This window comes from Lycorma delicatula, chromosome 6 (genome assembly GCF_047948215.1).
Source record: "Lycorma delicatula isolate Av1 chromosome 6, ASM4794821v1, whole genome shotgun sequence".
Lineage (NCBI taxonomy): Eukaryota > Metazoa > Arthropoda > Insecta > Hemiptera > Fulgoridae > Lycorma > Lycorma delicatula.
The window spans coordinates 30981344-31007852 of NC_134460.1; the positions used below are offsets into that span (position 1 = coordinate 30981344).

General features: G+C 29.0%; 1 protein-coding gene across 2 annotated transcripts; it reads left to right on the forward strand.

Annotated features, from left to right (window-relative positions):
* The first annotated feature begins 37 nt into the window (after positions 1–37).
* Positions 38–26448, forward strand: LOC142326813 (adenosine 3'-phospho 5'-phosphosulfate transporter 2-like). 2 transcript variants are annotated; one of them, XR_012756871.1, is made up of 7 exons: positions 38–381; positions 4753–4883; positions 11449–11711; positions 13418–13608; positions 18307–18479; positions 20286–20431; positions 26121–26243. XR_012756871.1 is itself a non-coding variant. In XM_075369526.1 (6 exons), the coding sequence occupies exons 1-6, from the start codon at positions 208–210 to the stop codon at positions 26281–26283; spliced, it is 1095 nt and encodes a 364-aa protein (XP_075225641.1). In that variant the 5' UTR covers positions 39–207; the 3' UTR covers positions 26284–26448. The 2 variants fall into 2 exon arrangements, 1 of the variants encoding a protein (XP_075225641.1); XM_075369526.1 differs by lacking the exon at positions 20286–20431 and having other exon boundaries at positions 39–381; positions 26121–26448.
* Positions 26449–26509: the final 61 nt, after the last annotated feature.

Here is a 26509-nt window from a genome sequence, read left to right on the forward strand (position 1 = left end):
ATCGAAGGAACTATCGTTCACGATTCTTCCCATTACTACTCTAAAGTTGAGGTTATGTTTTCCTGAGATAAGATTGGATTGTTGTGGAACGCGTTGGGACTACGTGTAGTGTAGTGTTGTGATTAATAGTGTTTCTGTTCGCGGCGATGATGGTGTAATGGTAATTGCCAGATAGTATGAGTTGATCGCTGTCCTTTATGTAATAATATGGACGTGAAAATTAATGTTTGTGATAAGGCTAAGAATGAAGATCCACCAGCACAGCAGCGTAATGAAATTAAAGTTCTTTACTACAATATAAGCAATTTCAGCCAGTATAAACAGATCCTTATATGCTCAACTGGAGTGTTCGTTTTTTTCTTATTGTACGGATATTTACAGGTAAGTTTTGTCTTCCGATGTATTTGGCAAATTATATTTTATTGACACAAAAAAATGTATTTAATTAATCTGGAATTCTTTTTTGACATATCTCAAATTTCTGTATTTTGCATGTGAATAATTTAATTTGCAACTTTTTTTATACATCAATTTACATCGGTCTTTAAAAACAAAATTCACAATAATTTATTATTCACAACAGTTAAAAAAATAATGTTAAAATTTGTGTTACCCTTCCTTTTTAAGTTTTAAAATTGTTTATCTTAATATAATGCACCATACAATTGAACTGTAAGGGCTTTGTCTTGTAGCATGCCGCCCATCCCCTCCTTGGATAGTACTAATAATTGAACCACAACAACCAAAGAAAATTGTTAACATGAGAGTTCACTCTTGGAAATTCACAAAAAAATTAGAAGTGGCAAGTGGTTCTAATTACTTAGATTTACTTAGATGCAAATATATTTACAGATTGGTTTTAATTTTTAGTGTTTGTAATTTTCAATATAATTAATGAAAATTTTATGAAATTGAGTCATGTATTTTGTTCAGCTTTTTATTATAAAGAAATGTTATTTTTATCCTATTACATATCTTAATTTGAAATATGACAAACAGTTTCTTTAAGACTATCTGTTATTTACGAGTTAGTATTGTCTTCACATCTTGTGTCAGCACTAGTTGGCCAACATTGTATATTTTAAACAACATTTAATAAAAACCAGATTTATTTATATCAACTAATTTGTTTCCTTAGTTTGTGAAGGGTATATATGCACAGCTGATTTGATCAGTAATTTGTCAAAATAATAAGAGATTGTTAGGATATCTTGCCTTTTTCTGAAATTTGAGAAATCAAGACTGTTAATCAACTCCTGAAACAATTGAGGATATTAGATTCTAAGAAACCCTCCCAACAAATAAAAATTTTCAAGGATGTTTACATTATGCATAGTAAAAATTTACAATTCAGAGAACAGGAAATATTTTTTCTTACTGAAACATTTTTTTATCAGTTAAATTTTAGTTTTATTTTGATTGTATGTTTTTGCAAGAAATTTTTTTTTTGAATTTAAAGATTTGAACAATTCAAAAAATTTAAATATTTTAAAACTTCAAAACAAAACTTATTTACTATTATAATTTTGTCATATGTTAAATTTATCTAATATTCATAGCATTGTGATGCTATGAAATAAAATTCATTAAAATATTAAATAGTAAATTTAAAAAAATGTGTTATTAAAAATGAATAATTTTATATATCTGATATTCTTTAGTCTACTCGTCCTGTGCTCTTTGTTTTGTTTTGGTCTTAATGTGCTGGATACCTTAAATGGCTTGTATGGTAATTTTTAGCTAACTTATTATTTTGTTAGTATATATCTAATTAAAATAATGAAGAAAAGTATGTACAATTATATGTATATAATTTTTTTAACAGTTTTTTAAAAATTTTTGAATACTTCCATTATGGAAATGGGGATTTCAGTTAGAAGTAACTTATGAATCCATATCAGTTTATTTATCTAATCTTGTAAATCTTTGATAAAATTTCTTTCACGTAATTACAATATATTAATTTATATAACTGCCATGTTTAATAAACAAATTTATACATACATTTTTCATAAGCCTATAATTAAATTTTTTCAATAATCTTTGTTTTTTAATGACAGTTTCCTTTTTAAATAAACTGGGTATGAGTGGATATTGAACAATCTACTGATTAATTTTTTTTTATAATCATAGAAGAAGAAATTAAAATAATAAAAACCATTGCAGTTCTAGTCTTAATATAGATTATATTTTTCTCTGTTTGTAAATTATTTTTAGTTACATTTTTATACTTTTCTTCCTTGTATTTATTTGCCATGCAATATTTTAATTTTCATTAAAATAACATGGTTGTTACGGGGTTAACATCCGAAAGGATGTTAACCCCGTAATGGTAAGGTGTAGTCTGTCAGATTTACTCTCCTAACAAAAACCACTCTAGGAATTTGTTCGGGGAAAGATGGCATCATCACCTCCAGTACCACCTTTCCTTCACTTCCCTTACCACTTCAAGGCCAGTATCGGTCACTATTTCTGTCTTTTTACTTCACTCCATTAATGCCAGGGAGGCCATCATTGTGTGACAGACTACACATTACCATTTATGTTAGTCTTTTCTCACTAGTGTAAATATACAAATAGTAGTTTTTATTTAATACTTCATTAGTTTTAGTAGTGTTTAAGTTGTAAATATATTTAGTGACAATAGGTGATATACTAAATGCTTCTCAACTTGAGAGGGAGAATTGTGATTAGCATGCTTGCTACTTTGCATTTTTTATGAAATGCTGAACAGTATATAATCAACTCTTTTGTGATATATGTACATCAAGCAGTCAAAAGCAAGTTAAGCCAATGACAAGAAAAGTGTTTGCAAAGAAAATCAGCATGGATCTTACCATTCCAAACATTTAATAGAGGCAAAAAATGCTAAACTTGTCAAGGACTCAAGCGAAACAAAATATCAGTGATGTTGTTGGTCCATAGACTTCTCAAGCTAACCCACCGGGTTGGTCTAGTGGTTAATGCATCTTCCCAAATCAGCTGATTTGGAAAGTCGAGAGTTACAGCGTTCAAGTCCTAGTAAAGCCAGTTATTTTTACACGGATTTGAATACTAGATCGTGGATACCGGTATTCTTTGGTGGTTGGTTTTCAATTAACCACACATCTCAAGAATGGTCGAACTGAGAATGTACAAGACTACACTTCATTTACTCTCATACATATCATCCTCATTCATCCTCTGAAGAATTATCTAAATGGTAGTTACCGGAGGCTAAACAGGAAAAGAAAGAAAGACTTCTCAAGCTGATAGTGATCATCAAGAAGTCGGAACAAGAAGAATATGCGGATTTTTCCCTGCTAAGAAGCAAAGAATGAGACCTTGACCTCATCTTGTTAATGGTTCAATAAATTCATATGAATTTTTATGAGCCAAACCCCTGACATTGTGCTTGTGAATATGTCCAGTGAATGAAGTGCTTTCATTACTGATAATTATTCCTATGACAAATCATATGTGTATAGGTGCCAGTGTATGTTTATATTGTGATGTATATATATTTTAATTTTTCCAGGGAATTACTTGTAATTTCATTGGGTTTTAATAGTCAGGAGTAGGAGGTCAGGTTTTAGAAGATAGGCATCTCAGCCTAGTTCATAATGGATAGGAAATAGAGTGCCCAGACAATCCCCTTGGATGATTGTCTAATATAGAAGTTATTGAAGATTTGTAGAAGGTATTAGGATGGGTCAAAAGTTACTACTTATAGCCTACTTCATTTGTGAAATTAATTATGTTATTACAAATTTCTGGTTAATTTAAAAAACTAGACAGATATAAATAGTTACGGAGTTGAAGATCATCTTCCTCTGCCATCCCATTTTTCTTATACTTCATTCAATCCCTCTTGGTAGGTCTGTTGAAATTGTGACAGTCAGTGATATTTCCATGTATCTTTTAATTCCAAATAATATCTATTAGTATGCTTATCTTTCTTCTTCGTGCATAAGAAAACAGAATATTGAAAAAAATAATTACCCAAACTTGTAGTTAAGGATTTCAGTAAAGTTAACTTTTATCTCCTTTATTTGTTTTTTCTTCCACTGGTGAATTAATTAATTGGCTTATTTTATTGTAAACTTCGTAAAAATATAATGAATGTTAGTTAATACTACAGTCGCATCAGCAGATCATTATTGAATGTTTTCTATATGCAATATCTAGATCTAACTAATAGATAAAATTAGTAAACTGAATACACACTCTTCTGCAGTAGGAAATTGGTTTAATAAAATTTCAGAAATTTAATGTGATTCAGTACTGCAATGCCTTGAAATTAAATAGCAGCAGTTAGTTATTCTAGGTTCTGTCCTTAGATTAAATTTTTGCTACAGAATTTGTTCTTAAACCTGGAAAATAATCTTATTACTTAAGTTTTTTTTATACTTTAAACTTTTTCATGTCAAAATTTTACATTGGTGTTGTTATTTAACATGCAGACATATTTTTTGAAATCTAGTTTCAGGCTCCTATTTCCTTAGAAAATAATAGAAGTCTGTGGATTTTGAACTGTCCATCCTATTTTCTTGAATTAAAGATGTTAAAGTATTTGAAATTTGTTTAAAGCTTATTATTGCTGACTTCCTTGGCAGAGCTATCATTTGAAAGTTCTGGGTTCAAATCTTACTAAGGTTTGTCATTATTCATTTCCTATAAATATTACATTCCCATGTGCAACCCTTGTGCGTTTATGCTGTTTGTGATAAAAAAATAGAATTAAAAATTGTAAAGTTGTTATATTTATTGCAGGAATTGTTATTTACAATAGAAATTGATGGTTATCAAGCATATGGATGGTACCTGACTCTTGTTCAGTTTGCATTTTATACATTGTTTGGATTCACTGAATTAAATTTACAAGGAAAAGTTAATGAGAGAAAGTAAGTTTTGTTATTCTTTAAAATTTTTGTATTTTTCATCTTCTTTCTTTTCTTATCTTTATTTTTTTATTTATTAGCTGTAAATTTATGACAAGAGTCTGGCATTTTTTCATCTATTATTTTTCTTTGTAATACTTATAAAAGCAGATGTCAAGGTCATAATAATAAATGTAAAAATATAAAATAAAATTAAGGAAGTATACAGATTGATTATAATGAATGATTATGATCATTCATAGCTATCCTGTGCAGTTATATTCATATTATTAATTACACATCACTAAAAAAAAAATTTGTTTAAATAATAAATAAATAAAAATGCACAGATGAGAATTAAATGTTTCAAAGATGCTTTTAAAAAAAACCAGTAAAGGATTGCATAATTTTCCCAGCTTTACCCTGGGAAATCATTTCAAGGGTTGAAATGATGCATTTCAAATGCAGCATTGGATTTTTAATTATTAATAACTTTATTACAATTAATTAAAATTATTTTATTTTAAATTATGAAATAAGATTAGGAAATGATTTTGAAAATTGATTTTTTATAATAAATTTAGTAAACAATTTTAGAAATCTATCTGAGTGTTCCTAGAGATTGTGATAATATTTCATTAGCTTGTACTGAATGTAGTTGTGTCACCTCATGCATAAATTAATAATCTATTGTATGTTTCCCTTATAAGAAACCATTTTGATTAAATATAATTTTTTAAACTGATTTTACAGTTTAATTGTATTAGAAGAAACTAATAATTGTGAAATCAAGTACTCATTTGTCAAAATTCAGACTGGAAATTATGCAGTCTGATAATTTTATGGCTGTTTTCACTCATACTTTTTGCATTCCACTTCAAAACAATTTCAGTCATATCACAGCTGTTTATCAGTCTATAATTAGGTGTCATTTTGTTCAAAAGAAAATGAACGCAATTTATCTAATTAAAGCATTTGATAAAACTAATATTTTCTATTAGAAAATTCCAAAATGAGGTGAACAGATGGAAAATAAATCAAGAATGGGCATTTATCTACATGAAGTTTTTTATGTTCTGAATCAGTCCCTTAAGTTTGGCCAACACCTCCTAGATATCCTGTCAGGAGAAAATTGGTAATTTCATACTGCCTTGGCCAGTGGGGTCAAAAAATAAGGCCAAAATTGGGATATATATATATATATATAAATTTAGACAATTATTTGTGACAAATTTCAATGTTTTTAATGAACTGGTTTTAAGATAATAAGGTGAAAAAGAATAATTTTGAATTATTCTCTTACCACTAATTCTGATTGACTTAAAATTCTTATTACAACTTAAAATGCTTCACTTCATCTTAAAATTTTCTCTTCTATACTGATTTTGAAGAAAAATAAACAAACCAACTTCAGTTGTTGCTTACATTCTGTACATTGATCTTTTTTTTTGTTATAGTATTTTTATTTAGTTATTTCTTAAATATAATTGTATTACTTTTCTTTTACTTACTTAATACAGCTCTATAGTTGCTATAAAGCAAGGGAAAGTATAGTAATTGGTCAACAATTTTGAAGTCAGATTTTTATGGATGTTGTTTCACAACCCTAGAGTCCAAAAAATATAAAAAAAGAAAAACAAACAAATTTCCAGGACATGTATGTACAAGTATATAAATACGTGTTTTGTCCTGAATTTTGATTATTATCTCCAGACTAGCCCAACATAAATTCTTTGAAAATGATGATAGATTAATAATATGATATTAATTGTTAAATATGATTTTATGAATGGCATTAAATTTTGGGAAAAGTTAAAAAGAGGGAATGGTAGTTTCATCACTTTGAATCTTTGAATAGTGGTCACAGAAAATTGATCTTTAGTATGATGAAAGTACATGTTAATTTTCAGTATTTTTAAAATTATTAATTATAGGTTGTAATTTAATAACTTAACCAATACCAGTAACCTAATACAATTTTCATTCAAAATAATTTACCCAAACTGAGATTTCAGTAATAGTCTACATCTTTTTTCAAGAATTATTATTATTTTTATTTTATATTTGTTTATTTTTGTAAACACTATCGAAGAAAAAATAAATTGTAGCAAGATTTTAATTATTCTTCACAATGAAATAGCCTGTTTTTGTAGCAATTAAAGTTTATTATTTAATATTGTTAACCAACACAACTGTGTATCCCTTCTGATAATTGTGTGAAAATGACCTATCACTGTAGTTAGTTCAAGTGATGTCAACTTCTCAGAACGTTGCAGATTAGTACCCACACTTTGTCTTGTTGAGACTTTTGAAATTATGTACATAGACCAACTGGGTGGAAAAAATGAATCTGCACATCGTCATTTTCGAGGCTAATATCTACCACTTCTCCTATCCACCACCAATCATCATACACACAAGTATGATGATTGGAAAGATTTTAAGGAATCTTTTTCCTTAAAATTGGTACAATACATGACACAGGATGGTCTTCGAAGTCCTTGGAGTCTGAAATAAAGTAACATCTTACAGTGCCTTCTGACACAGGAAAATACTTGTGGTAGCTTCTAGTACCAACAACTCTTACACAGCACTCAAAACAGTTTTTGAGAGTTTCTGAGATCTTAGCTTCTCATCTGATTTAATACAAAAATACTTCATATTTTTCAGCTTATGATTACAAAATGAATACATTTCATCAACATTTAGTATCTGACTGTTTAATGGCCTTTGCAAACTTGCCTTTGTCACCTCTCGTTTTGTTGTTCCTCTCACACCATCACAGGCATATTTCCCATGGGATGATCCAAAGAAGTGCCATTTGGCTTCAAGGTAAAGTCTTTTTTGTGATCACAAATTGGCAAAATTCTTTCTATTTTTATACCGACTTGAAGCACAATCAGTAAAATAGATGAGTTTTTAATGTTCTGATGTATTTCCTTGATATATGGTCTGTTAAAAGTTTTTGAAAGCAATAAAATGTTGCCGTATCATTCTTCCAAGTGATCACTTAAAACATAGACACTTTTGTGATGTAATACGTCATTTTCCTTGAAATAGAACGTAAAAGGGAACTGTGGCTTGACTGTTGACCCAATGAAAGCGCTGTGTCTCATCTTGAACAAGAAATGAAAAGTTTTCTGCAAAGTCTGCCAACACCAACATTATTCTTCATGTAATTCTGATTTTTTCTTCTTGAAAAACTGAGCTTGAACTTTTGACACGAAATGGTAAGTTTACAGTTTTTCCAATGTTTCCACTAATGATTTAAAAACTCATCTTTGGTCTGAAGAATCATCTTTGCCCTATCAGCTGTTACCCAATGTTTGTACATTACTGTATCTAGCAACACATCATACTCTTCAGAAAGAAGAGTCAGCGTGCTTACCTGGACATTTGGTGCACACATTCATCATACAGCTGTAGTTATCCTTGCACAAACAAAGATGACTACTAAGTCCTTATAATCAACATTAAGTTTGGAACCATCAATCATGAGTTTTATGTTCTGGTGGTAGGGGCAGACACAAACTGTATGAGTCCCAGATGCACCAGCCAAAACACACCATTTTGGATGGAGTTTGCAGAACTTTGATCTTCCAATTTTTTCCTTAGGGTTTTCACTTTTAAAGGAGACATACAATTCATTTATGTTTATCAGAACAAGGCACTTTTGCTTATGCACTTTGACACCATCAGCATGTGTGCTAACACAATCCTTTTTACCAGGACACAGCCTGCTATTATTTTAGATCTGGTCCAAAGTAAATTGATAATTTTAACCTTATCTTCTTTAGAAGCAAGAATACATTTTTCTTTTAGTTTTAAAATAAGATCATCATATTCTTGTGAATAAGATTGAGCTAGATTTTCATTTTCAGAACCTTTTGAGTCAAAACACAATTCAAGATTCTTTTTTAATTTTTCAGATACCTTATTTATTTTAAATTTTAATGCTGATGGCCTTTGATCTACAAGCAGCATCCAATTGTTCAATATTGTGATGTGGGACAATGTATGCTCTTGGTCTTTGCATTCATATAGTTCTTTGTTCTGCTGAGAAAAAATACTTGTGAAACAGTTAATACAAAGAGACTTTCCAGGAATAAAATTTAAATTTGAAAAATGTGTTCTTTAAGAGCTTGCTTGCTCTAATTTTATTTATCTTAAGTTTTTCTCAATAGTTTTTTATGAGTTCTCAAAGGGTCACAACAGAACTGTCCATACACAGGTGACTGAATTTTGACAAAAACGTTTATCATGATATTTACAAACACTAGTGACATTTGAATTAAAACGTAAAAGAATGAGTTGGTTTTCATCACTAAATTCACAAATTTTAATGAGTTCTTTTGGCACTGTACCATACACTGTTTTATTACATTATTCATTCACATAAATTCCTATGGAACATTATTCTTCCATTATTTTATGTGAAATTACATGAAAATAATGTAAAAATTTAACTGATTTTAAAATTTACAAATATAATATTATTACGTAAAACTTATTTATTTAATAATAAACACTTCCAAATACAGTATTAAATTTGAGACATTCGGTAATGATGTGAACAGGTCACTTACAATGTCAGACTGACCATTCTGTAAGTGCAAAGCTAAATGATGCCATAAGCATAAATGAGGATATTGCAACATGAATTTTCATGATGACTGGAAATGACTTCAAACACCTTTTATAACATGAACACTGTTGCTGAATGGTACAAACAATTCTATTTCAACTATAGTAATAAGTATAAAAATATATTAAAGTGCCAAGAAGACAATAAACCCCCTTGGAGCACATATTTAGTGAGTCAAAATGGTATCGCTTTTAACAGGTTTTTCATGATTTTTGAGAGATTATAACTTTTTTTATTAGTACAATACACAAGAAACTTTTTTATTTGTTATAAACATATACAAAAACATTGCAAGTTGGGCAAATTTGTTATTTGAAGCCAAAATATGAATTTAAAAATTAGTTTTCAAAAATTCATAAAAATTTAGGGGTAAGTATATCACCATTAATATTATTTATGGTAAAACTACTATCATATATCTACAAATAAAAATTAATTCAAACTGTGTATGCCATCTCTGCCTCTTGAAAAGTATTACCAAAAGTGAATTTCACAGTTATTCATGTTTAATGTTGTTGGTAATTTTCTTATAGAAAGAAGAAAGATAGGTAAATAAACCACTGGACTAGTCTTTTACCTTGAGAAAATATGAATAAATTGCTTTTTGTTTCTTACTAATAGAACCAATAATTGTTTTAGTCATGAATTTTTCTATAAACCCTTACAATCACAAAAATAGGTGTGCACACCATAACAAAAAAATGAACACTACAGTTAAACTGGTTAAATAAAAAAATCTAAAAACAATAGTTTTAAGTTCCTGAACATGTAAGTAGTTAGGTTTCAATTTTTTGAGTTGGTTGAGCAACCATTCTTGGGTGACTTCAAATGGATTGACCCATAATTAGAATCTTGCATAACCTTCAGTAGTCTCAATTACACAATTCTTATTAAAAGAAATACTTCAAAAAGATAATGTTTGTGTTTGTTGACTCATCAAATTTAATTTCTGTTTGTAATAGAAATTTAAGCAGGTCAGATTCAGTTTATTGAACTATATGATTAACATCAAACAAAGAAAAATTTTATGGATTAATTTTTAATGGTTCTATTTTTACTTGGCTAAATGAGATAACAAGTTAAATGATTTTAGAAAAAATTCTCCTTGATGCAGTCTTTCCAAACTCTTCGTTTTCTTAACTTGAAAAAATGTGACAAACCACTTTCTGAAATTGGTCCTATAAGAAGATTATGGGTCTGTCAATGAATTAATGTAATATGATGAAATTGAGCACTTTGTAATTTGTATATTGTTATTAGTTTTATATTATTATTGTATTGTATTAGTGGTCAAAGTATCATTATAAAGCATATATTTGTGAGTTAGCAAAATGTGTGTAAAATGTTACATGAGATTCTTCCCAAACTATAATTACACTGAATATGTTAAAAACAGATAAAACAGATAAACTAGTAATATATATTTTACTACAAAAATTATGAAAACATTTCTCCAAAAAAAGTCCCAATTTTATTATAAAACTGTGTATGTATTTATATATATATAATAAAATTAGAATTTTTTGGAGAAATTTTTTCATAATATTTGTAGTAAAATATTTTATTAAAAATAATTTTATTTTTTTTTAAATATTTTCACTATTACACATTTAGCATATTTTTTGTTAATCAATCTTAGCATGTAAAGAGTTGTAAGAAATAGGATAAATAAAATATTGTTCTTTAATGTAGTTCTTGTATTTTTATTAGGTATTATTTACTACGAGCAGTACCATAACTACACAGTACCAGATACAAATATGAAGGAAGAAAATTAGTCTGTTTTACTCAAAAAAGTTTCTATCTTTTAAAATAAAGCATTAAAAAATGATGTTAAAAAGTCTCTTAAAATGATTTGGTTTTAAAGTTCTTGATTCATTGTTACTTTTAATTTTTGTATTGTAGGTGTGTTTATAATGTGTTGATGTATAGATTTTTTTTCAGAATTCCAGTTAAAATGTACTGTTTGTTAGCTATTTTGACGTTAGGAACTATGGGATTTTCTAATTCTTCTCTAGGCTATTTAAATTATCCAACACAAGTTATTTTTAAAAGTTGTAAACTTATACCTGTAATGATCGGATCAATTATTATTCAGCAAAAGAAATATTCATTTATTGATTATAGTGCTGCAGTTTTAATGTCTGTAGGACTAACTCTTTTCACATTAGCAGACAGTAAAGTATCACCAAAGTTTAGTTTTGTTGGTAAGTGAAATATTTTTAATTAATTACTTTATTAAATAAATTTATTAGTTATTTTAAGGTAATAAAGGTAATTATTAGCTTTATTTATTAATAAATAATTAATTTTTTAAATTTAAATCTGATATAATTATAATTTTTAATGATATTTCATTATAACAAATATTTTTATTAAATAGTTCTTTACTATAACTGATCTTTAAATTAAAAAAAAGAGTTGTTTTAATAAAAAAATGCTTTTATTAGTAACTTAGCTTAGTTCTCAATGTCACTAACACTGTATGTGTCTTCTGATAGATGTAATTCTGGAATTATTTTAAATGGATGTAACTGTTGGTCATGCACATTTGTATATGGTATTTTCTGTTCCTTTTTTCTGAAAAGTTACTAATGATAGTTACAACCCACATCCAACCTCAATTTGTTTCATTGAACAGTCAGTATATTCTATTTATTTACAAAATAATACCTTATAAAGTAGCCTTTCACATAGACTAATAAATATTGAAGAGAAAGTTTGTTTGAAACATGCTTTCTACTTATAAGGATATAATATTTTACTTAATGTTATAAAAGAAAAAGTAATGTAATTTCAGTAATATATCGATAATTACTGAATAAAGTATACCTGTAATTCAGATATTATTCTCATTATTAACTATATAAAATATTTCTAACTTTTATTGATTTTCTTCAAATAAATTGTTCATTTTTTTATTGTAATTACTAACTGCTCCTTGATAACCATTCACTCTTATTATCATGTTTTAAATTGCCACCCTAGAAATCGTTCAGTATCTTGATCTGATGAAAGCTTGTTGCCATATGGTTAATCGTTGAGTTTATTATACCATCCAAAGTTTTGCAATAGACCAGTGACATGGTTGCACTTACGGATTACACATAATTATACAACAGTACAATTTTTGATTACCTGCATTGTTTTGGATTGCACGGCACAACTTTGCATTATCAGTTTATACAGTAATAATACTCATTAATAGTAACTTCTATTGAAAATAGAATCAGTAAATCAATCAAGAGAGACAATGCATGTCGCTTTTGTATATATATATATATATATATATATATATATATATATATATACACGCTTTACAGGCAATTTTCGCTTCAATTTGTGTAAAATTTATTATATTTTTAAAAGACTATGAATAAATACACAGTACAGTAAACAAGTGCACCAAAACTACTCATTTACAGATACTATATATCAGTCAGCAAAATATGTTGATAAAAAAATTTTATTTTCTCTTCATTTTTCTTGTCTGGTGAAATTAGAGAATTTCTCCAAAAAAATTTGTGAAAAAAACAGAATTTTTAGCAAATTTGAGAAAATTAAAGAAATTCTCATAAATTTGAGGAAAAAGTGAAGAATATCTTGCAGATTTGTGAAAAATTAAGAAATTCACGCAAATTTATGGAAAAAGAAAAGAATTTCTTGCAAATTAGTGAAAAACTAAATAATTTCTCGCGCATTTGCAAAAAAGTAAAGAATTTCTCGCAAATTTGTTTTTGCTAAAATACTAATTTGTTTCTCTAAAATTTTCTGAAAAAATAAATAAGTTTGTTTAGTATCTTTTTCTTTAATAAATAATTTTAAAGTTAATGCATAATTATAATGTTTATTTTTCAAAAGATTCAATATGTTACTTCAGTAATTACAAGTTATATTTTTTCATTATTTCCAGGTGTGGTAATGATTTCCTGCGCTCTGTTATGTGATGCTATTATTGGTAATGTTCAAGAAAAAATGTTAAAAAAATTTTTTGCTTCTAATACTGAACTAGTCATGTATTCCTATGCTATTGGATTTCTTTATTTATTAGTACTAATGACATTAACTGGCAGTATTTGGACTGGTGTATTATATGTTCCTAAGGTAGTTAAAATTTTAATATTTGTATTTTATAATTTTGTATAATAACATGGTATTATTAAAAACATTCCAGATTTAACAAAAAAGTAGACCTATCTATATTGTATTTTTACAGTTGGCTTCCATCCTTGGTAGATTAATTTCCTTATGGCCAATACAAAAATGCTAGTGCCCTCTCATAACTCAGATAGTTGCAGAAAATTTTCTAAGGCTTCTTGCTGTATTGAATTCAAGCCCTTTCTTTTGAATTAAGGCATCTATTCATTTCAGTTCTCTATTTTACATCAGTTGTGTTATTTCTTATGGCACTGGAAATGCTCTGGTAGTCCGCTATTTGCATTTTCTTAACTTCTGACAGATATTCCAGGTAGTAATGCTTTTTTTCAGGCGTAAGTAACCTGGAAACTATTATGTGGTGACATGACACATGATTGTGAGGACCACATTACTAACCTACACCAGCCACATATAATCAATCAGTCATTTAATTTGTCACGTATTGCAGACGGTTAGTAATGTGCATGAACTGTTAAATTTTTACCACTTTCAAGGCACAATAATGATGAGCATGACATCTTCATCTCATTTTTAATTTGAAACTCAAGAATTATTTTGAATATTGGTATAGATTTTACCTTGATTTCCACACAAAAAATGACAACCATGTTGAGAATCTTGATCGCTTCTTTCTACTGTCTTATGATTACATAACAGTAGTTGCAAATTCTCTAAAAAATTTATTCGTTCTATAATAAGTTTCTATGTATTCAGTACAGCCATTTACTCCACTGGCACATCTGTCTATATCTTAATATTGCCATGTAATCAGAACAGTCTGAAAATTTCTCTTTGTATGTAGTACAAGAGCTTGTATATAATTTTTAAACCTAATCAGATTGCCTTCATCCAAACTTAGTTTTTAGGTAATTTTAATAATTTTTTTAATTAACAAATATGTAGTTATGGAAATTGCATCCTGTAGCATTCTACATTGCATCCTGTAACAATTTATTATAAAACCTATAACTTTTTAATGTTACTTGAGTGCATGGTTTTTTATGTGGATTGAGCCCATTCTAACTTAAGGTTATATGTTGAAATTATTAAAACTTTTAAAAACTAATTAAACCAGCTATTGTATTTTTATAGTACAGTATATCTACTAAATCTACACAACAGTAACAAGGTGTTCTAGGTCAACGTTTATAATTAGTAGCCAGTCTTCCCTCCTTTGTAGCATGCATAAGTGACTTGCAGATGATCATTTATGCTGGAACATGGATCAGTTTTGCTAAAACAGTATCACATCAAAATCTTAAAACTCAAAACTCTGTACACATAAAAATTTATGGACTTTATTTGTGTATGGATGAGAGTGTTTGGAAGTAATGATTTGTATTTTATTTTCTCTCTTTAAAAAGTTGTAATTTATAGAAATTTTAATACCTGTCTGTGATCTGGACCACCTTCATTTTGTGTGCCATTACCAAAAATATTTAGAAACATATACAATAAATAACTGGTTTTGTTCTTTGCATGTACCATCAAACTTCCATCATTTTTGTATGAATTTTATGACAAGTAAATTAACTTTCATCTGTTTCTACAACTATTCCATTTTCACTAATTTTTCCATCGTCTTTGGCCATAGCGTAGAAACAAACCTAACATAGATACATATTCTGGTCAATTACTGCTTCTTGGTAGACATTTCACTATCTGCCTCAGAATCTTTATAACAGAGTTGCTTGATCCAGCTCATGTACAAATATTATGAAGAGTTCTATGATGACATGTTTAGGTAGTTACAGATACATTAATCCTTTTTTTATCTTAACACAATTTCACAATGCTCTGCCTAAATTTTAACAATTTCTTATTATGCATATTCTTTCATTTCTAATAATTTACTAAAACTTATTCATGGAGGAATGAGCTGCTCTTTTAGAATCGTATACTTTAATTATATCAAATAAAATGTGACAAAAATGCACAAGTGAATGACAATGAAAAACACGTATTTTTATTAACAAACACAAAAACTTTAATTATTTGATATTCTATTTTTTCAGTTATTATTTGCCATATAGGAATGAAATGAAAAATAGACAGGTGCCTCAAATAGTAGGGGAGAGGTCAAGATAACAGATAAGTCCAAAGATTTATCATATAAAAATTTTATGGGTACAATTTGAAAGATTTTTCAAGTCTGCATTTTTGTACATTGTATCTAAAGGTCCCGAAAATCATAAGACATAAAATTGAATTCTTTGCCTTAAAAATTATGTTCTCTATTTTAAGTGAAATAAATTATTTAAAATTATAACAAAAATATTTATTGATTCTGGTTAAGAATTTTTTTTCAGCATGTGTGTTATTTTATTAAATGATATTAATTATTATTTTTATTTGTTTAATAGTATTAATATATATCATTTATTTAGTTATGGTATTACAGATATTTCTATAATCCATGTCATTAATATGTTTACATTCATATTTATTATGGCCTTAAGAAGGAATGTTGTTATGATTTGGAATTTCACATTTATTTGTAACTGTATTTTTTTGTGTGTATCACTGTATCAAGTGAAATAATTTAAACTATTAATTATTTTATGTATATAATTTATTTAAAAAATAAAGAAAATGTATGTATACATACATTTATTTTTTGTAATTTTTTCTTCTTATATTTAGCATTATAAAAATTGTTACTAACACTTAAACATGTTGTATACAAATAACAGTAACACGAAAACTGAATGAAATTTTAACAATCTAAGAACATGTGGTTACAAAGGAGGTTATGCAGAATGCATTGCTGTCAACCACATTTCACTAAACATCTCCATCGGCACATAATTAAAAATGTTCAGCTATTTTCTATACAACCTCATATTTGTGATACTTGAAATAAAAGTAGCACTGCTTAAGAATTATTTTTTGGAAAACAAATCTATTCACTATGGAAAGTAGATGTCATTTATGAAACTGACAGCATCTGAATTTCAGTGGGCTTGAGATGCTGGTATGCAGAATAGTAGTGTATTCCACTCGATAAATAAGTAATTTTTCACTTCTTACTTTCTGTGGCAAGTGTAGTATGAAATGCAAATTTTTTGAGATTTGTGTAAATAGCATTTTATGTTGTTTTGTAGAAGTTTTTACCTCATGTTAAATCACTTGCATAGTAAATTATGAGACCTCTGTATATTGAAAAAAAAAGTATAGGTATAATAGAAAAAAAGTAATTACAGAATTGCAAGTTTTTTGCATTTTTTAGACATCAAAGTATGGACATTTTCTGCTCTGTCAATACTGTTTTAGGTTGGTCACTCAAAATGTCATAATAGGAAATTCTGTACTCAATACAGCTCTACCTAGTACTGTTTTTATATAGTTAATTATTTATTTTTCATTATTTACTGTGTGCCTTACAAAAAAAACATGTCAACAGTTTTAAAATTCACTTGCTTAACGGACTTTTAGGGTTTTCACTGTTAAATTCGAAATGAAATAAAGAATTTATGAAAAAGAAAAAAAAATTGATACCTAATTGTTTTGGAAAATTTCTATGAAAACATGGTACTTCCTTTAAAATTGAGGCTACCACCTGTAAAAATTGTAAATACTGTTTACTTAATTTTAATAAACTATTTGTGCTATTTTTATAATAATTTTAGTTAAGTCATTGGGAGTTTCATAGCATGCGTTTATGAATGCAATATTGCAATCACATAGTGGGTAACTGTATCTTCACATGAAAGAATTGTCTAAATTTTTTGAAATGTAACATATTAGTTAACTACTAAAAAATGTTATGATAGAACATTAGTTTGGACGAAATGATTCCGGAACCGATTTAAACTTTCTCCATACTTAAAATCTCAATTAAGAAAATCAGTTTGCGCCTCCACGATGGTTCGTCTGGATAACCAGTTAGAAACGTGTTGATTTCTACTGGTGAACTAAATTGGAATCACCTCTCTGGATCACATCCAGAGTTGTAACTCGGGAATTTATTCCCACCCAAGGCTGACTTGCCTTTGAAAGTCAAATATGGAAGGTCTTTTAAGAAAAAATCCACCGTCTGGTAAATACCAGAAAAGGCTGCACTCGGATCCTGTGGACAGGCTTAAAAGATAACAATGAATCGGAGCGTTTGGAAAAACCAAAAACAACACAACTTCAAAATTGAGGATAAAACAAACAAATAAACTACATTGCCACTCACAACATTAATTCTCTAGAGAAGATATGAAAGAATTGGGAATTTCCCTGACTGACCTATAGAATAAAACTGGAAAAATTACAAAGCTAAAAGACAAAAGCATTAGATTTAAACAAAAGACAGACAAACGACAAAATACAACAACAAAATAACGAAGAGGGTGTTTACGGATGAAGAAAAGAAAGCAAGATCTGAACGGATGAAGAAATACTGGACAGCTCAGATGAGTAAAATAACACGCTTTTCTCAGAAAAGATCCAACTAAAATTGACTTAAGTGGTCCCATGTTGGCCGTAAAAGCATAATAATAATAATAATAGAACATTAGTTTCATTCTATCCCAAGCAGTTGTCTAAAAAGAAGAGATCACATTATTTCATTAAATGTTGTAAATTTTACTTTTTTATAAATTGTTTTTATAACGTTCTAATCAAGCAAGGTTTTGTTGTAATTTTTTTTTTTTTCAGTTTTTTTATGTGTATGCATTGCTGTTTTCATTATCTGGGTACCTTGGTATTCAGATTGTTCTGACATTAGTGAGAATTTGTGGTGCTCTTGGTGCAGTAACAATTACAACTTGTAGAAAAGCCATCACTATTGTTCTTTCATTTCTCTTCTTTGCTAAACCATTTACATTCCAGTAAGTTATATATGAAAACTTTTTGTTTTAATAAATGTGTTCATATTGTTAATACAGTGTGTAAGTTTTTACAAAAAAAAAAATACAAGATAAAGAAATAATGTAAAATTCAAAACAGTGTTCACTATTCAGTCTAAAGATCAATTTAGATCTAATTAATTTAGATTAATTGATCTAAGATCAATTTAATGAATAATTTATTTGCAAATATTAATTTACAGTATAACTCTGCAACATCTCAGAACAAGAGGTACAGAATATTACTTTTTTTTTTAATATATTGAAAATATCTTTTTAAACTTGTCTATCACAGGAAATAGAATAATGCCTTTGTGAAGAATTAGAATAAGAATTTCAAATCTTGTTAAGGTGATAGCAGTTAAAAGCATAAGTTTTTTTATGTTTTTTGACCACTAGGGCGTTCTGCTTCTATGGTTGCTTTGTTCAGTTGGCTTTCTCCACTCATTACAGCAACATGTCATGTCAATTTATTCATACATAGCAGTTCTTTTACATGTTCAGTTATTGCAATCATGTTGTGTTTTATATTATAAATCAAATCTATAAGTGTAGATTTGTAATTTACCTAAACGCTTTCATCATCAAACATAATAATGTAATTGGTCAAGTTAATAAACATAGTTACAGTTTGTTTACAATTCAACAATTATTTACTACATCAAACACCATTAACAGTTGCAATCCTTGAATGATTCAAGGAAGGTTGTTAACCATTTTTGGTCCTCCAAACCAGATACTAAACGTGAAATCTAATAGACTATTAGTGAATTGTGTTAATTTTTGTATATGTGAGCATTAGAAAATAGCTATGTGCTTGGATGTTAAGGTCGCAGACTCAACGTTATCAAGTGCCAGCAGTTTAGTCAACGTCGCATAACATTCCTCACTATCTTCTATCAATATACTAGCAAACAAGCATTATCAAGCGTACATGCATTATCTTCACACCAGTGAACGTACATCATAGTTGTAACACAACATCGCTATTCATTACAATTCAATTTATTTTCTTATTTGTTAAAGTTAAATTTGTATTTATTAAGTTAAATCAATTAATCATGAACAAAAAACATTTAATAAAAAGGAGAGGCATAATCAAAGCCTCAGTTACTAGAATTAACACCTTCGCAGACAATTTTGACACAACGCAAGGTGAAACTTACACCCTAAAAATTAAATTAAGAAATTTTCTTGAATTACAGAGCAAGTACAATGTGACATTCAGTCGTAGCTTGAAGCTGATAACAAAGGTGACACTGTCTCTTTGGCCAAGATAACTGAGTAAAATTGAATTTAAATTAAAAATTTTAATAGATCAAACATCCATTAAAGAGAAATCACTCAATAAATACATAAAACTAATTTTCACTAGTGCCAGACAGATTCGGTTACAGCCAATAAATCTATGATTTTTTAATGGAAACTTACTGGAATGGCAACACTACCATAATATGTTTAGTGATTTAGTTCATTCCAGAGTTGATTTATTTGACATGCAAAAACTACAGTAAAATCTCCTTATTTGTGCTTCCTGCATTTGCAATTTCATTATTCATGGTGTATATTTTGCAATGTCTTTTCTATATTCGCAGCTAGAATTTTTCGTATTCACGTACATTACATTATGTAGCGACATTAAAAAGTAAAAATATTAAAATATTTAACGGCGCAGTTAAGAGTATGAACATAAAGAGATAGAAGATACAATCCCTGGAAAACTGTTAAATGGCAAAATGCTCACGTAAGCTATTAAACTAGCCCGTGATCTTATCTGGTTTTTTATAGATGCTGTTCCATCTTTGAATAGAAGCTTAACTTTAAGCGCAAAATTAAAGATGTTGTGCAAGAATACACAGAACTTCACATGGATTTAAAAACAAGAGCGATAAAAGGGAAAATTACAAATTTCTGTAAATGCAGTCCAAATTATTGTAGGTTAGTTTTATAAATTTTCTTTACAGTAATTTTAGTTTTAGTGTATCTACTACTGTAGTGCTGTTTTCTTGACTTTTTAAGGCTATTACTGAGTACAATTTGAACATGTAATACCATTTTCTAATATAGTACATACTGTACGTACTGTAGTGAGTTTTTAAATCAAGCAGTTTGGTAAGTGCTTGAGTAAATTAGGAAATAAATGGTATTTTGTTAAATATTTTTTGTATAGCGTACCTATATACTGTATTAAACCAATGCTTATAATTAATGATGCCATCTGTATTTTATCATCAATAACATTTGCCTAAGGAAGTACGCATGATTTTCCCCATTTTATATATAACTTAACCAACCATTCTTTCTTAAATGAGTATTAGTTCCATTCTATATTCACGGCATTTTTATGGTCTCTAACCCTCGCGAATAAGGAGAATTTTACTATTCATTACTTGCATTCATCATTAAAGGATGAAGCTTTAAATATTGTCAAAAATTTACAATGACCAGTAAAAATTATTTGGTTAGCTTAGATTTACTTAAAAAGAGAATTGATAACAAATATGTAATTTCTGTTCATGATGTTGAAAATATTTTAAGAATAGATTCTACTAATGAGGAGTCTGCTGCTAATTTGTGTAAGTCAGATTATTATCTACATTATTGTAAAAAAGTTAAAAAGCGAATAACAATTATATTGCTTTTTTGACTCAGAACAAATGTTCTTATAATTGTTTGTATACTGGTCATTTTGTTAATGATTGTTTTAATAAGCTTATGTGTAAAACCTGTTCTAAAAAACATCATTCTCAGATTCATATAGATGAAGTTAACTAACTTCTAACTTTCTAAGGTAGAAAGCAATAAATCTGAAAACAATTCTTATTGTGCTCTCAAACTTCAAACAAATAAAAGCATTATTTTATCTACTGTAGTTTGTAATATTAGTGACAAATTTGGAAATTTTTATTTATGCAGAATCTTGCTGGATCCTGGCAGCCAAGCAAATTTTTGTGCAGATGAATTTGCACGTAAGTTAGGACTTAATATTACCAAAAATAATCTTGTATCTGGCATATTCATAAAGTATGGGTATCGGCTTATATTTAAATATTAGCAGATCTGAACACAGCTTCAAGCATGCAGGGCCATCTATCAGCTATTGACAAAGCCACTGCAATTGTTGTTTTGATTCGGTAGTTGTTTGCCTGCTGGTGAATGCAGATCATAATGTCTACGACAGTCATTTCTCCCGCCAGTTGTGAAGTGCGCACTGTGATTAGATTTTTGTGTGCAAAAGGATCTTCAGCTGCTGAAATTAATCAGGTGTTGTGCCTAGTGTATGGACCTACAGTAATGAGTGGAGGAAAGGTTAGACAATAGTGTCAAGACTTTAAAAATGGCTGCACAAATGTGCATGACGAAAAGTGAAGTGGCAGGCCCTGTATTCAAACCGACAAAACAAGTGAACTGAAAACTGCGATATGATTGGGCAGTTGACTTCACAGAAAAGCTCGGATGTAACAAATTGTGTGCAAGGTGGATACCGAAAATGCTCAGCGACCAACACAAAGAGCAAAGAATGTGCAGTGGATGAGCATTTTTGGACCACTGTCAACAAGATGGAAATGAATTGTTTTCTCACATTGTTATGGGTGACGAGACGTGTATATCCTTACACCAATGCAGAATTGAAACAACAAACATTCAATGCAGTGGCACCATTCAAGTTCCCCAAAACTGAAAATGTTTAAGCAATCTTTGTACTCGAGTCAAAAAATGTGGCTACTGTTTTATGGGATGAAAAGAGCATCATTTTGGTTGACTTCATGGAACGTGGATCAACAGTTACAACTGATGTGTACTGCGAAACACTCACCAACTGAGACGTGCAATCTAAAATCAACAATGCGGGAAACTGTCGTCCGGTGTAATCCTCCTTCACAATAACTGCATCCTCACACCGCTGCCTTAATCTATAAGAAGATTCAGGATTTTTGTTGGGAACTTTTAGACCACTCTCTATATAGCGCACCTAGTGACTACTTTCTCTTGCATTTAAAAAAGTGGCTTGATGGACAATGGTTTGAAAACTACAAGGAACCAAGACTGCTGTTGTCAACTGGTTCAATTTCCAGGCGGCAAACATCTGTGCAGAGGGGTTAAAGAAACTGGTGCAGCATTATGAAAAGTGCTTAGAAATGAATAGCAGTTATGTGGAAATGTGAAGTAGATATGCAGTAAACTGTAAGTAAAAACGTTTTCTCACGAAAAGGTTTTAATTATCATGATTTTGAAGAATTATAAGGATTTTTTAATGATCAAACTTACTTATGAATATGCCTCGTAATTCGTCATGTGAATCTGATTATAGCGTCACAGTCAAATTACATTCTCTTATAAAAATTTTTCATTTGAAGTACAAGCGCTGTTTGCCAAATTTAACAGATAGCCTACCTGCTGGTTCATTTGATGCCTCTCGCTTCAATCTACATGATAATTTATTCTTTGCTGATCCTAATTTCAATATCCCAGGTCACACTGATATTTTGTCAGGTGCTCAATTCTAATGATTCTCATTTTAACTAATAAGTTTGTGCAAAATCCTCAGTATCCTATTATCCAAGAAACCAGATTATGTTGCTGGATGTCTCCCTTTAGATGTTAAGAGCAGTAATACTCTTTCATCATTTTTTTATTCTTAATGATAATAAAAATCTCTAATCCATAATTGAAAAATTTTGAGAAGTAGAGGAAGACACTGATGTTTCAATCACTAAACACTCAAGGTGTGAAAAGGATTTTTCTGTTAACACTTTCCGCAATAAAGATAGCAGATTCTTCGTTTCATTACCTTGCAAATCTGATGACATTGAACTTGGTGATTATTTTGTCAATTGTAGATTTCTATCTTTCAAATGTATGTTAAAAAATAACTTTAGTCTTAAGGATAATTATTCCATCTTTATCAAGGAGCACTGATATTTAGGTCACATGTCTGCACTTAACTCAGACAATTTGTTAGTCAGTAGGTCAAATGTACTTTATTTACCTCATCACATGCAGTATTTAAACCATCCAGTTCAACGACTAAAATTCAGGTTGTTTTTGATGGTTCAGTCAAAACCACAAATTGTCTACCTGTTAATGATACATCATTAGTTAGACTTATTGTTCAACAAAATCTATTAAAAAATATTGTAAATAATAGAAGTCAACGAACATCATATGCATCATATAAAAAATAACAATTTTAAGGTAAATAAAAGAAAAATTAAGAATATAATGTTTAACACTGATAGACAAAAAAAAATTATATTTCTCTAAGTGTGATATATTTTCTTGTATCGCTTTTTTGCTTATGCAGATCTATAAATACAATTTTTCTATCACCCTTAGTATTAAATAAATTACTCTTCAAAAAAAAATTAAGGGATAATATAGTTAAAATCTGTAAAATTTATAATTCTGCATACCCACACCAGTGTTAGAATGATTTAGCTGATGCTTTTCTTTTATAAATAACCTCAGGCACATCCCGAATTAATGTCCAACAGTTATCGGCTAGCATGTTAGTATTCCATAACCCTTTATATCGGCTTTCCATTACTGAAATGTCTTGGTGGAAACATTCACAGTGTTCGTCACTTACGTCTCCGAGATTATCTTGGAAAAAATCCAGATGTGAGTGGAGGAAATGTATTTTCAAAGACATATTACAATCCATAGCTCTGTATGAAGTAAGAAGTTGATTAACAATATCAGTAATTGTTGGATTTTTTTGCCGACAAAATGTTTGCAAATGTCTTTAAATGAAGCCCAAGCTGCACTTTCATTATTTAAATTGCACATTATTTAAGTTGAGTTAAATACATCATCATTGGCCAACTCTCGTATTTGAGGACCTACAAAAATCCCTTCACTTACTTTTTCCTTCACTTACATTCGGAAATTTCTGCCTGATGTACAAAAATCCGGGACCATCTGTCTTCATTGCTTTTACAAAATTTTTCATTAATCCTACCTTGATATGGAAAGGGGTAAAAATATTTTTTTTGGGTTCAACTAAGGGTGAATATGAATAATATTTTTCCCATTTGGAGTTAAGTTGTTTCGTCTCTTTCACTCTTCGATAACATAATGTTTATCCCGAGCTTGGCTATCCCATTCGCAAAGAAAACACAAGTACTTAGTATAGCCCAACTGTATGCTAACAAAATAGCTTTAACATTCAAATCACCACATATGTTCCAGCTATGTTTTTTATAATTTTTCACGAATGTCTTTCATCACATCATATGTCTCTTTCAAAATAATGCCATAGGCAATTGGTATTGAAGTTTATTTGTTACCGTTGTGTAGTAGAACAACTTTTAAACAATACTTGGACAAATCTGTGAAAAGGCGGCAATCCTCAGGTTTATGAGCTTGTCTTAAGTGCAACATAAGCTCATCAGTATTTGTGCAATACACCAAACTATTTTCATCAATAAAGTACTGAGAAAGTTCTTTTTGTCAGCTTCAAAAGCCCGAAATTTTAGTATTTTTTTTAAAGTAAATTCCAACCTTGCAATCTTGATCCTAACAGTTCAGCTTGATTTTTTGATAACTTTAAATAGTTAATCAAGTCATTTAATTCACCTTGAGATATAAGATGTGGCTTATTGGAAGATAATTGAAAATCAAAATCATTGCTGTCTTCTTCAGTACTGCCTGATTCTTCATCGCCACTTTTGAAACATACATTCACAGGTGGCTCAGGAACTGGAATAATTTCACTGTGAGGTACAGGCCTGATTTCATATTGCAATGAAAGATATTTTACAGTGTGTTTAGATTTGTTACAAAATTCCAGACACACTTAAACAAAAGTAACAATTGGTTACATGATCATTTGGTTCACGCCAAACCATAGGTACACCAAATGACAAAGCCTTCCATGTACCTTTCAATCATCTTATTGAATATGCAGAATAATTAGTGCATACTATATGAGGAGCCCATGTCTTATCCTGATCACCAATTTTACACTGAAAGTATAAATAATATGCTTTTTTAATTAAATGTGGAATATTTATTCTATTTGATTTTACTGTAAACTCACCACATATGTAACAAAAGGCATCTACATCGTTTACACAATTTAGAGGCATTATGGCACTGCACTGTTAACAAACTTAAGACAGCAATAATACTGAACAAAATTAATTCATTCCTATATATCCAGTGCCTAATACAACCAACACAGCTGTGTTTTCAGCTACATATTTTGACCTGCACAGACATGATTAATCTTGTCCATGAAGGCTTATTCTTCAACATTAGATATGTCATAATATCTGACTATGATATGATTTAATTCTTTGCCTAGTATTGTTTATTTATAGCTTACAAATTATGTTAACAAAATTAAATAATAAAATATGAGCTAACAAAATACAATAGAGGAGATTGAAATGTTAACTATATATTGAAAAATGAAAAAAATCCTTTAATTAAAATTTAAACATTCAAAAATGGTGAGTGATAAAAGATTCTGAGTTCATATTCATTTTCAGCATCTAAAAACAGATTAAAATCATGTATCACATGTTAGGAAAGAAAAATGATGTTTAGGAGTGTTATTTTATAATTTTTTTCTGCTTTCAGAATAAGAAGTATGATAGTAATTTTTTGTTGTTTCAGGTATGTTTGGTCGGGATTGCTAATAGTGCTTGCAATATATCTTAATATTCTTAGTAAAAGTAATAAGGAGTTAATTTTGTATTTGCAACACATTCCAAGGCAAATTATTGGTGTACTTCGTCCTAATTATAAAGAACGAAAGAATATTCTTTCAACTGTTTAAAAACTGTGATACTTAGAACTAATATTTGTAGTATAATATTATGTATAAAGCATTTATAACTTTATATATTGTGGAAAATATTCACTTCTTACTAGAAGTATATTATGAATTGTACTCAGTGTATTTAAAATGACTTATTAAACATGACAGTCTTTCATATTATAATGTTTTTCTTCTTTTTTTTATTTAACCTATCTACTAATATTAATTAATTAATATATTTTAC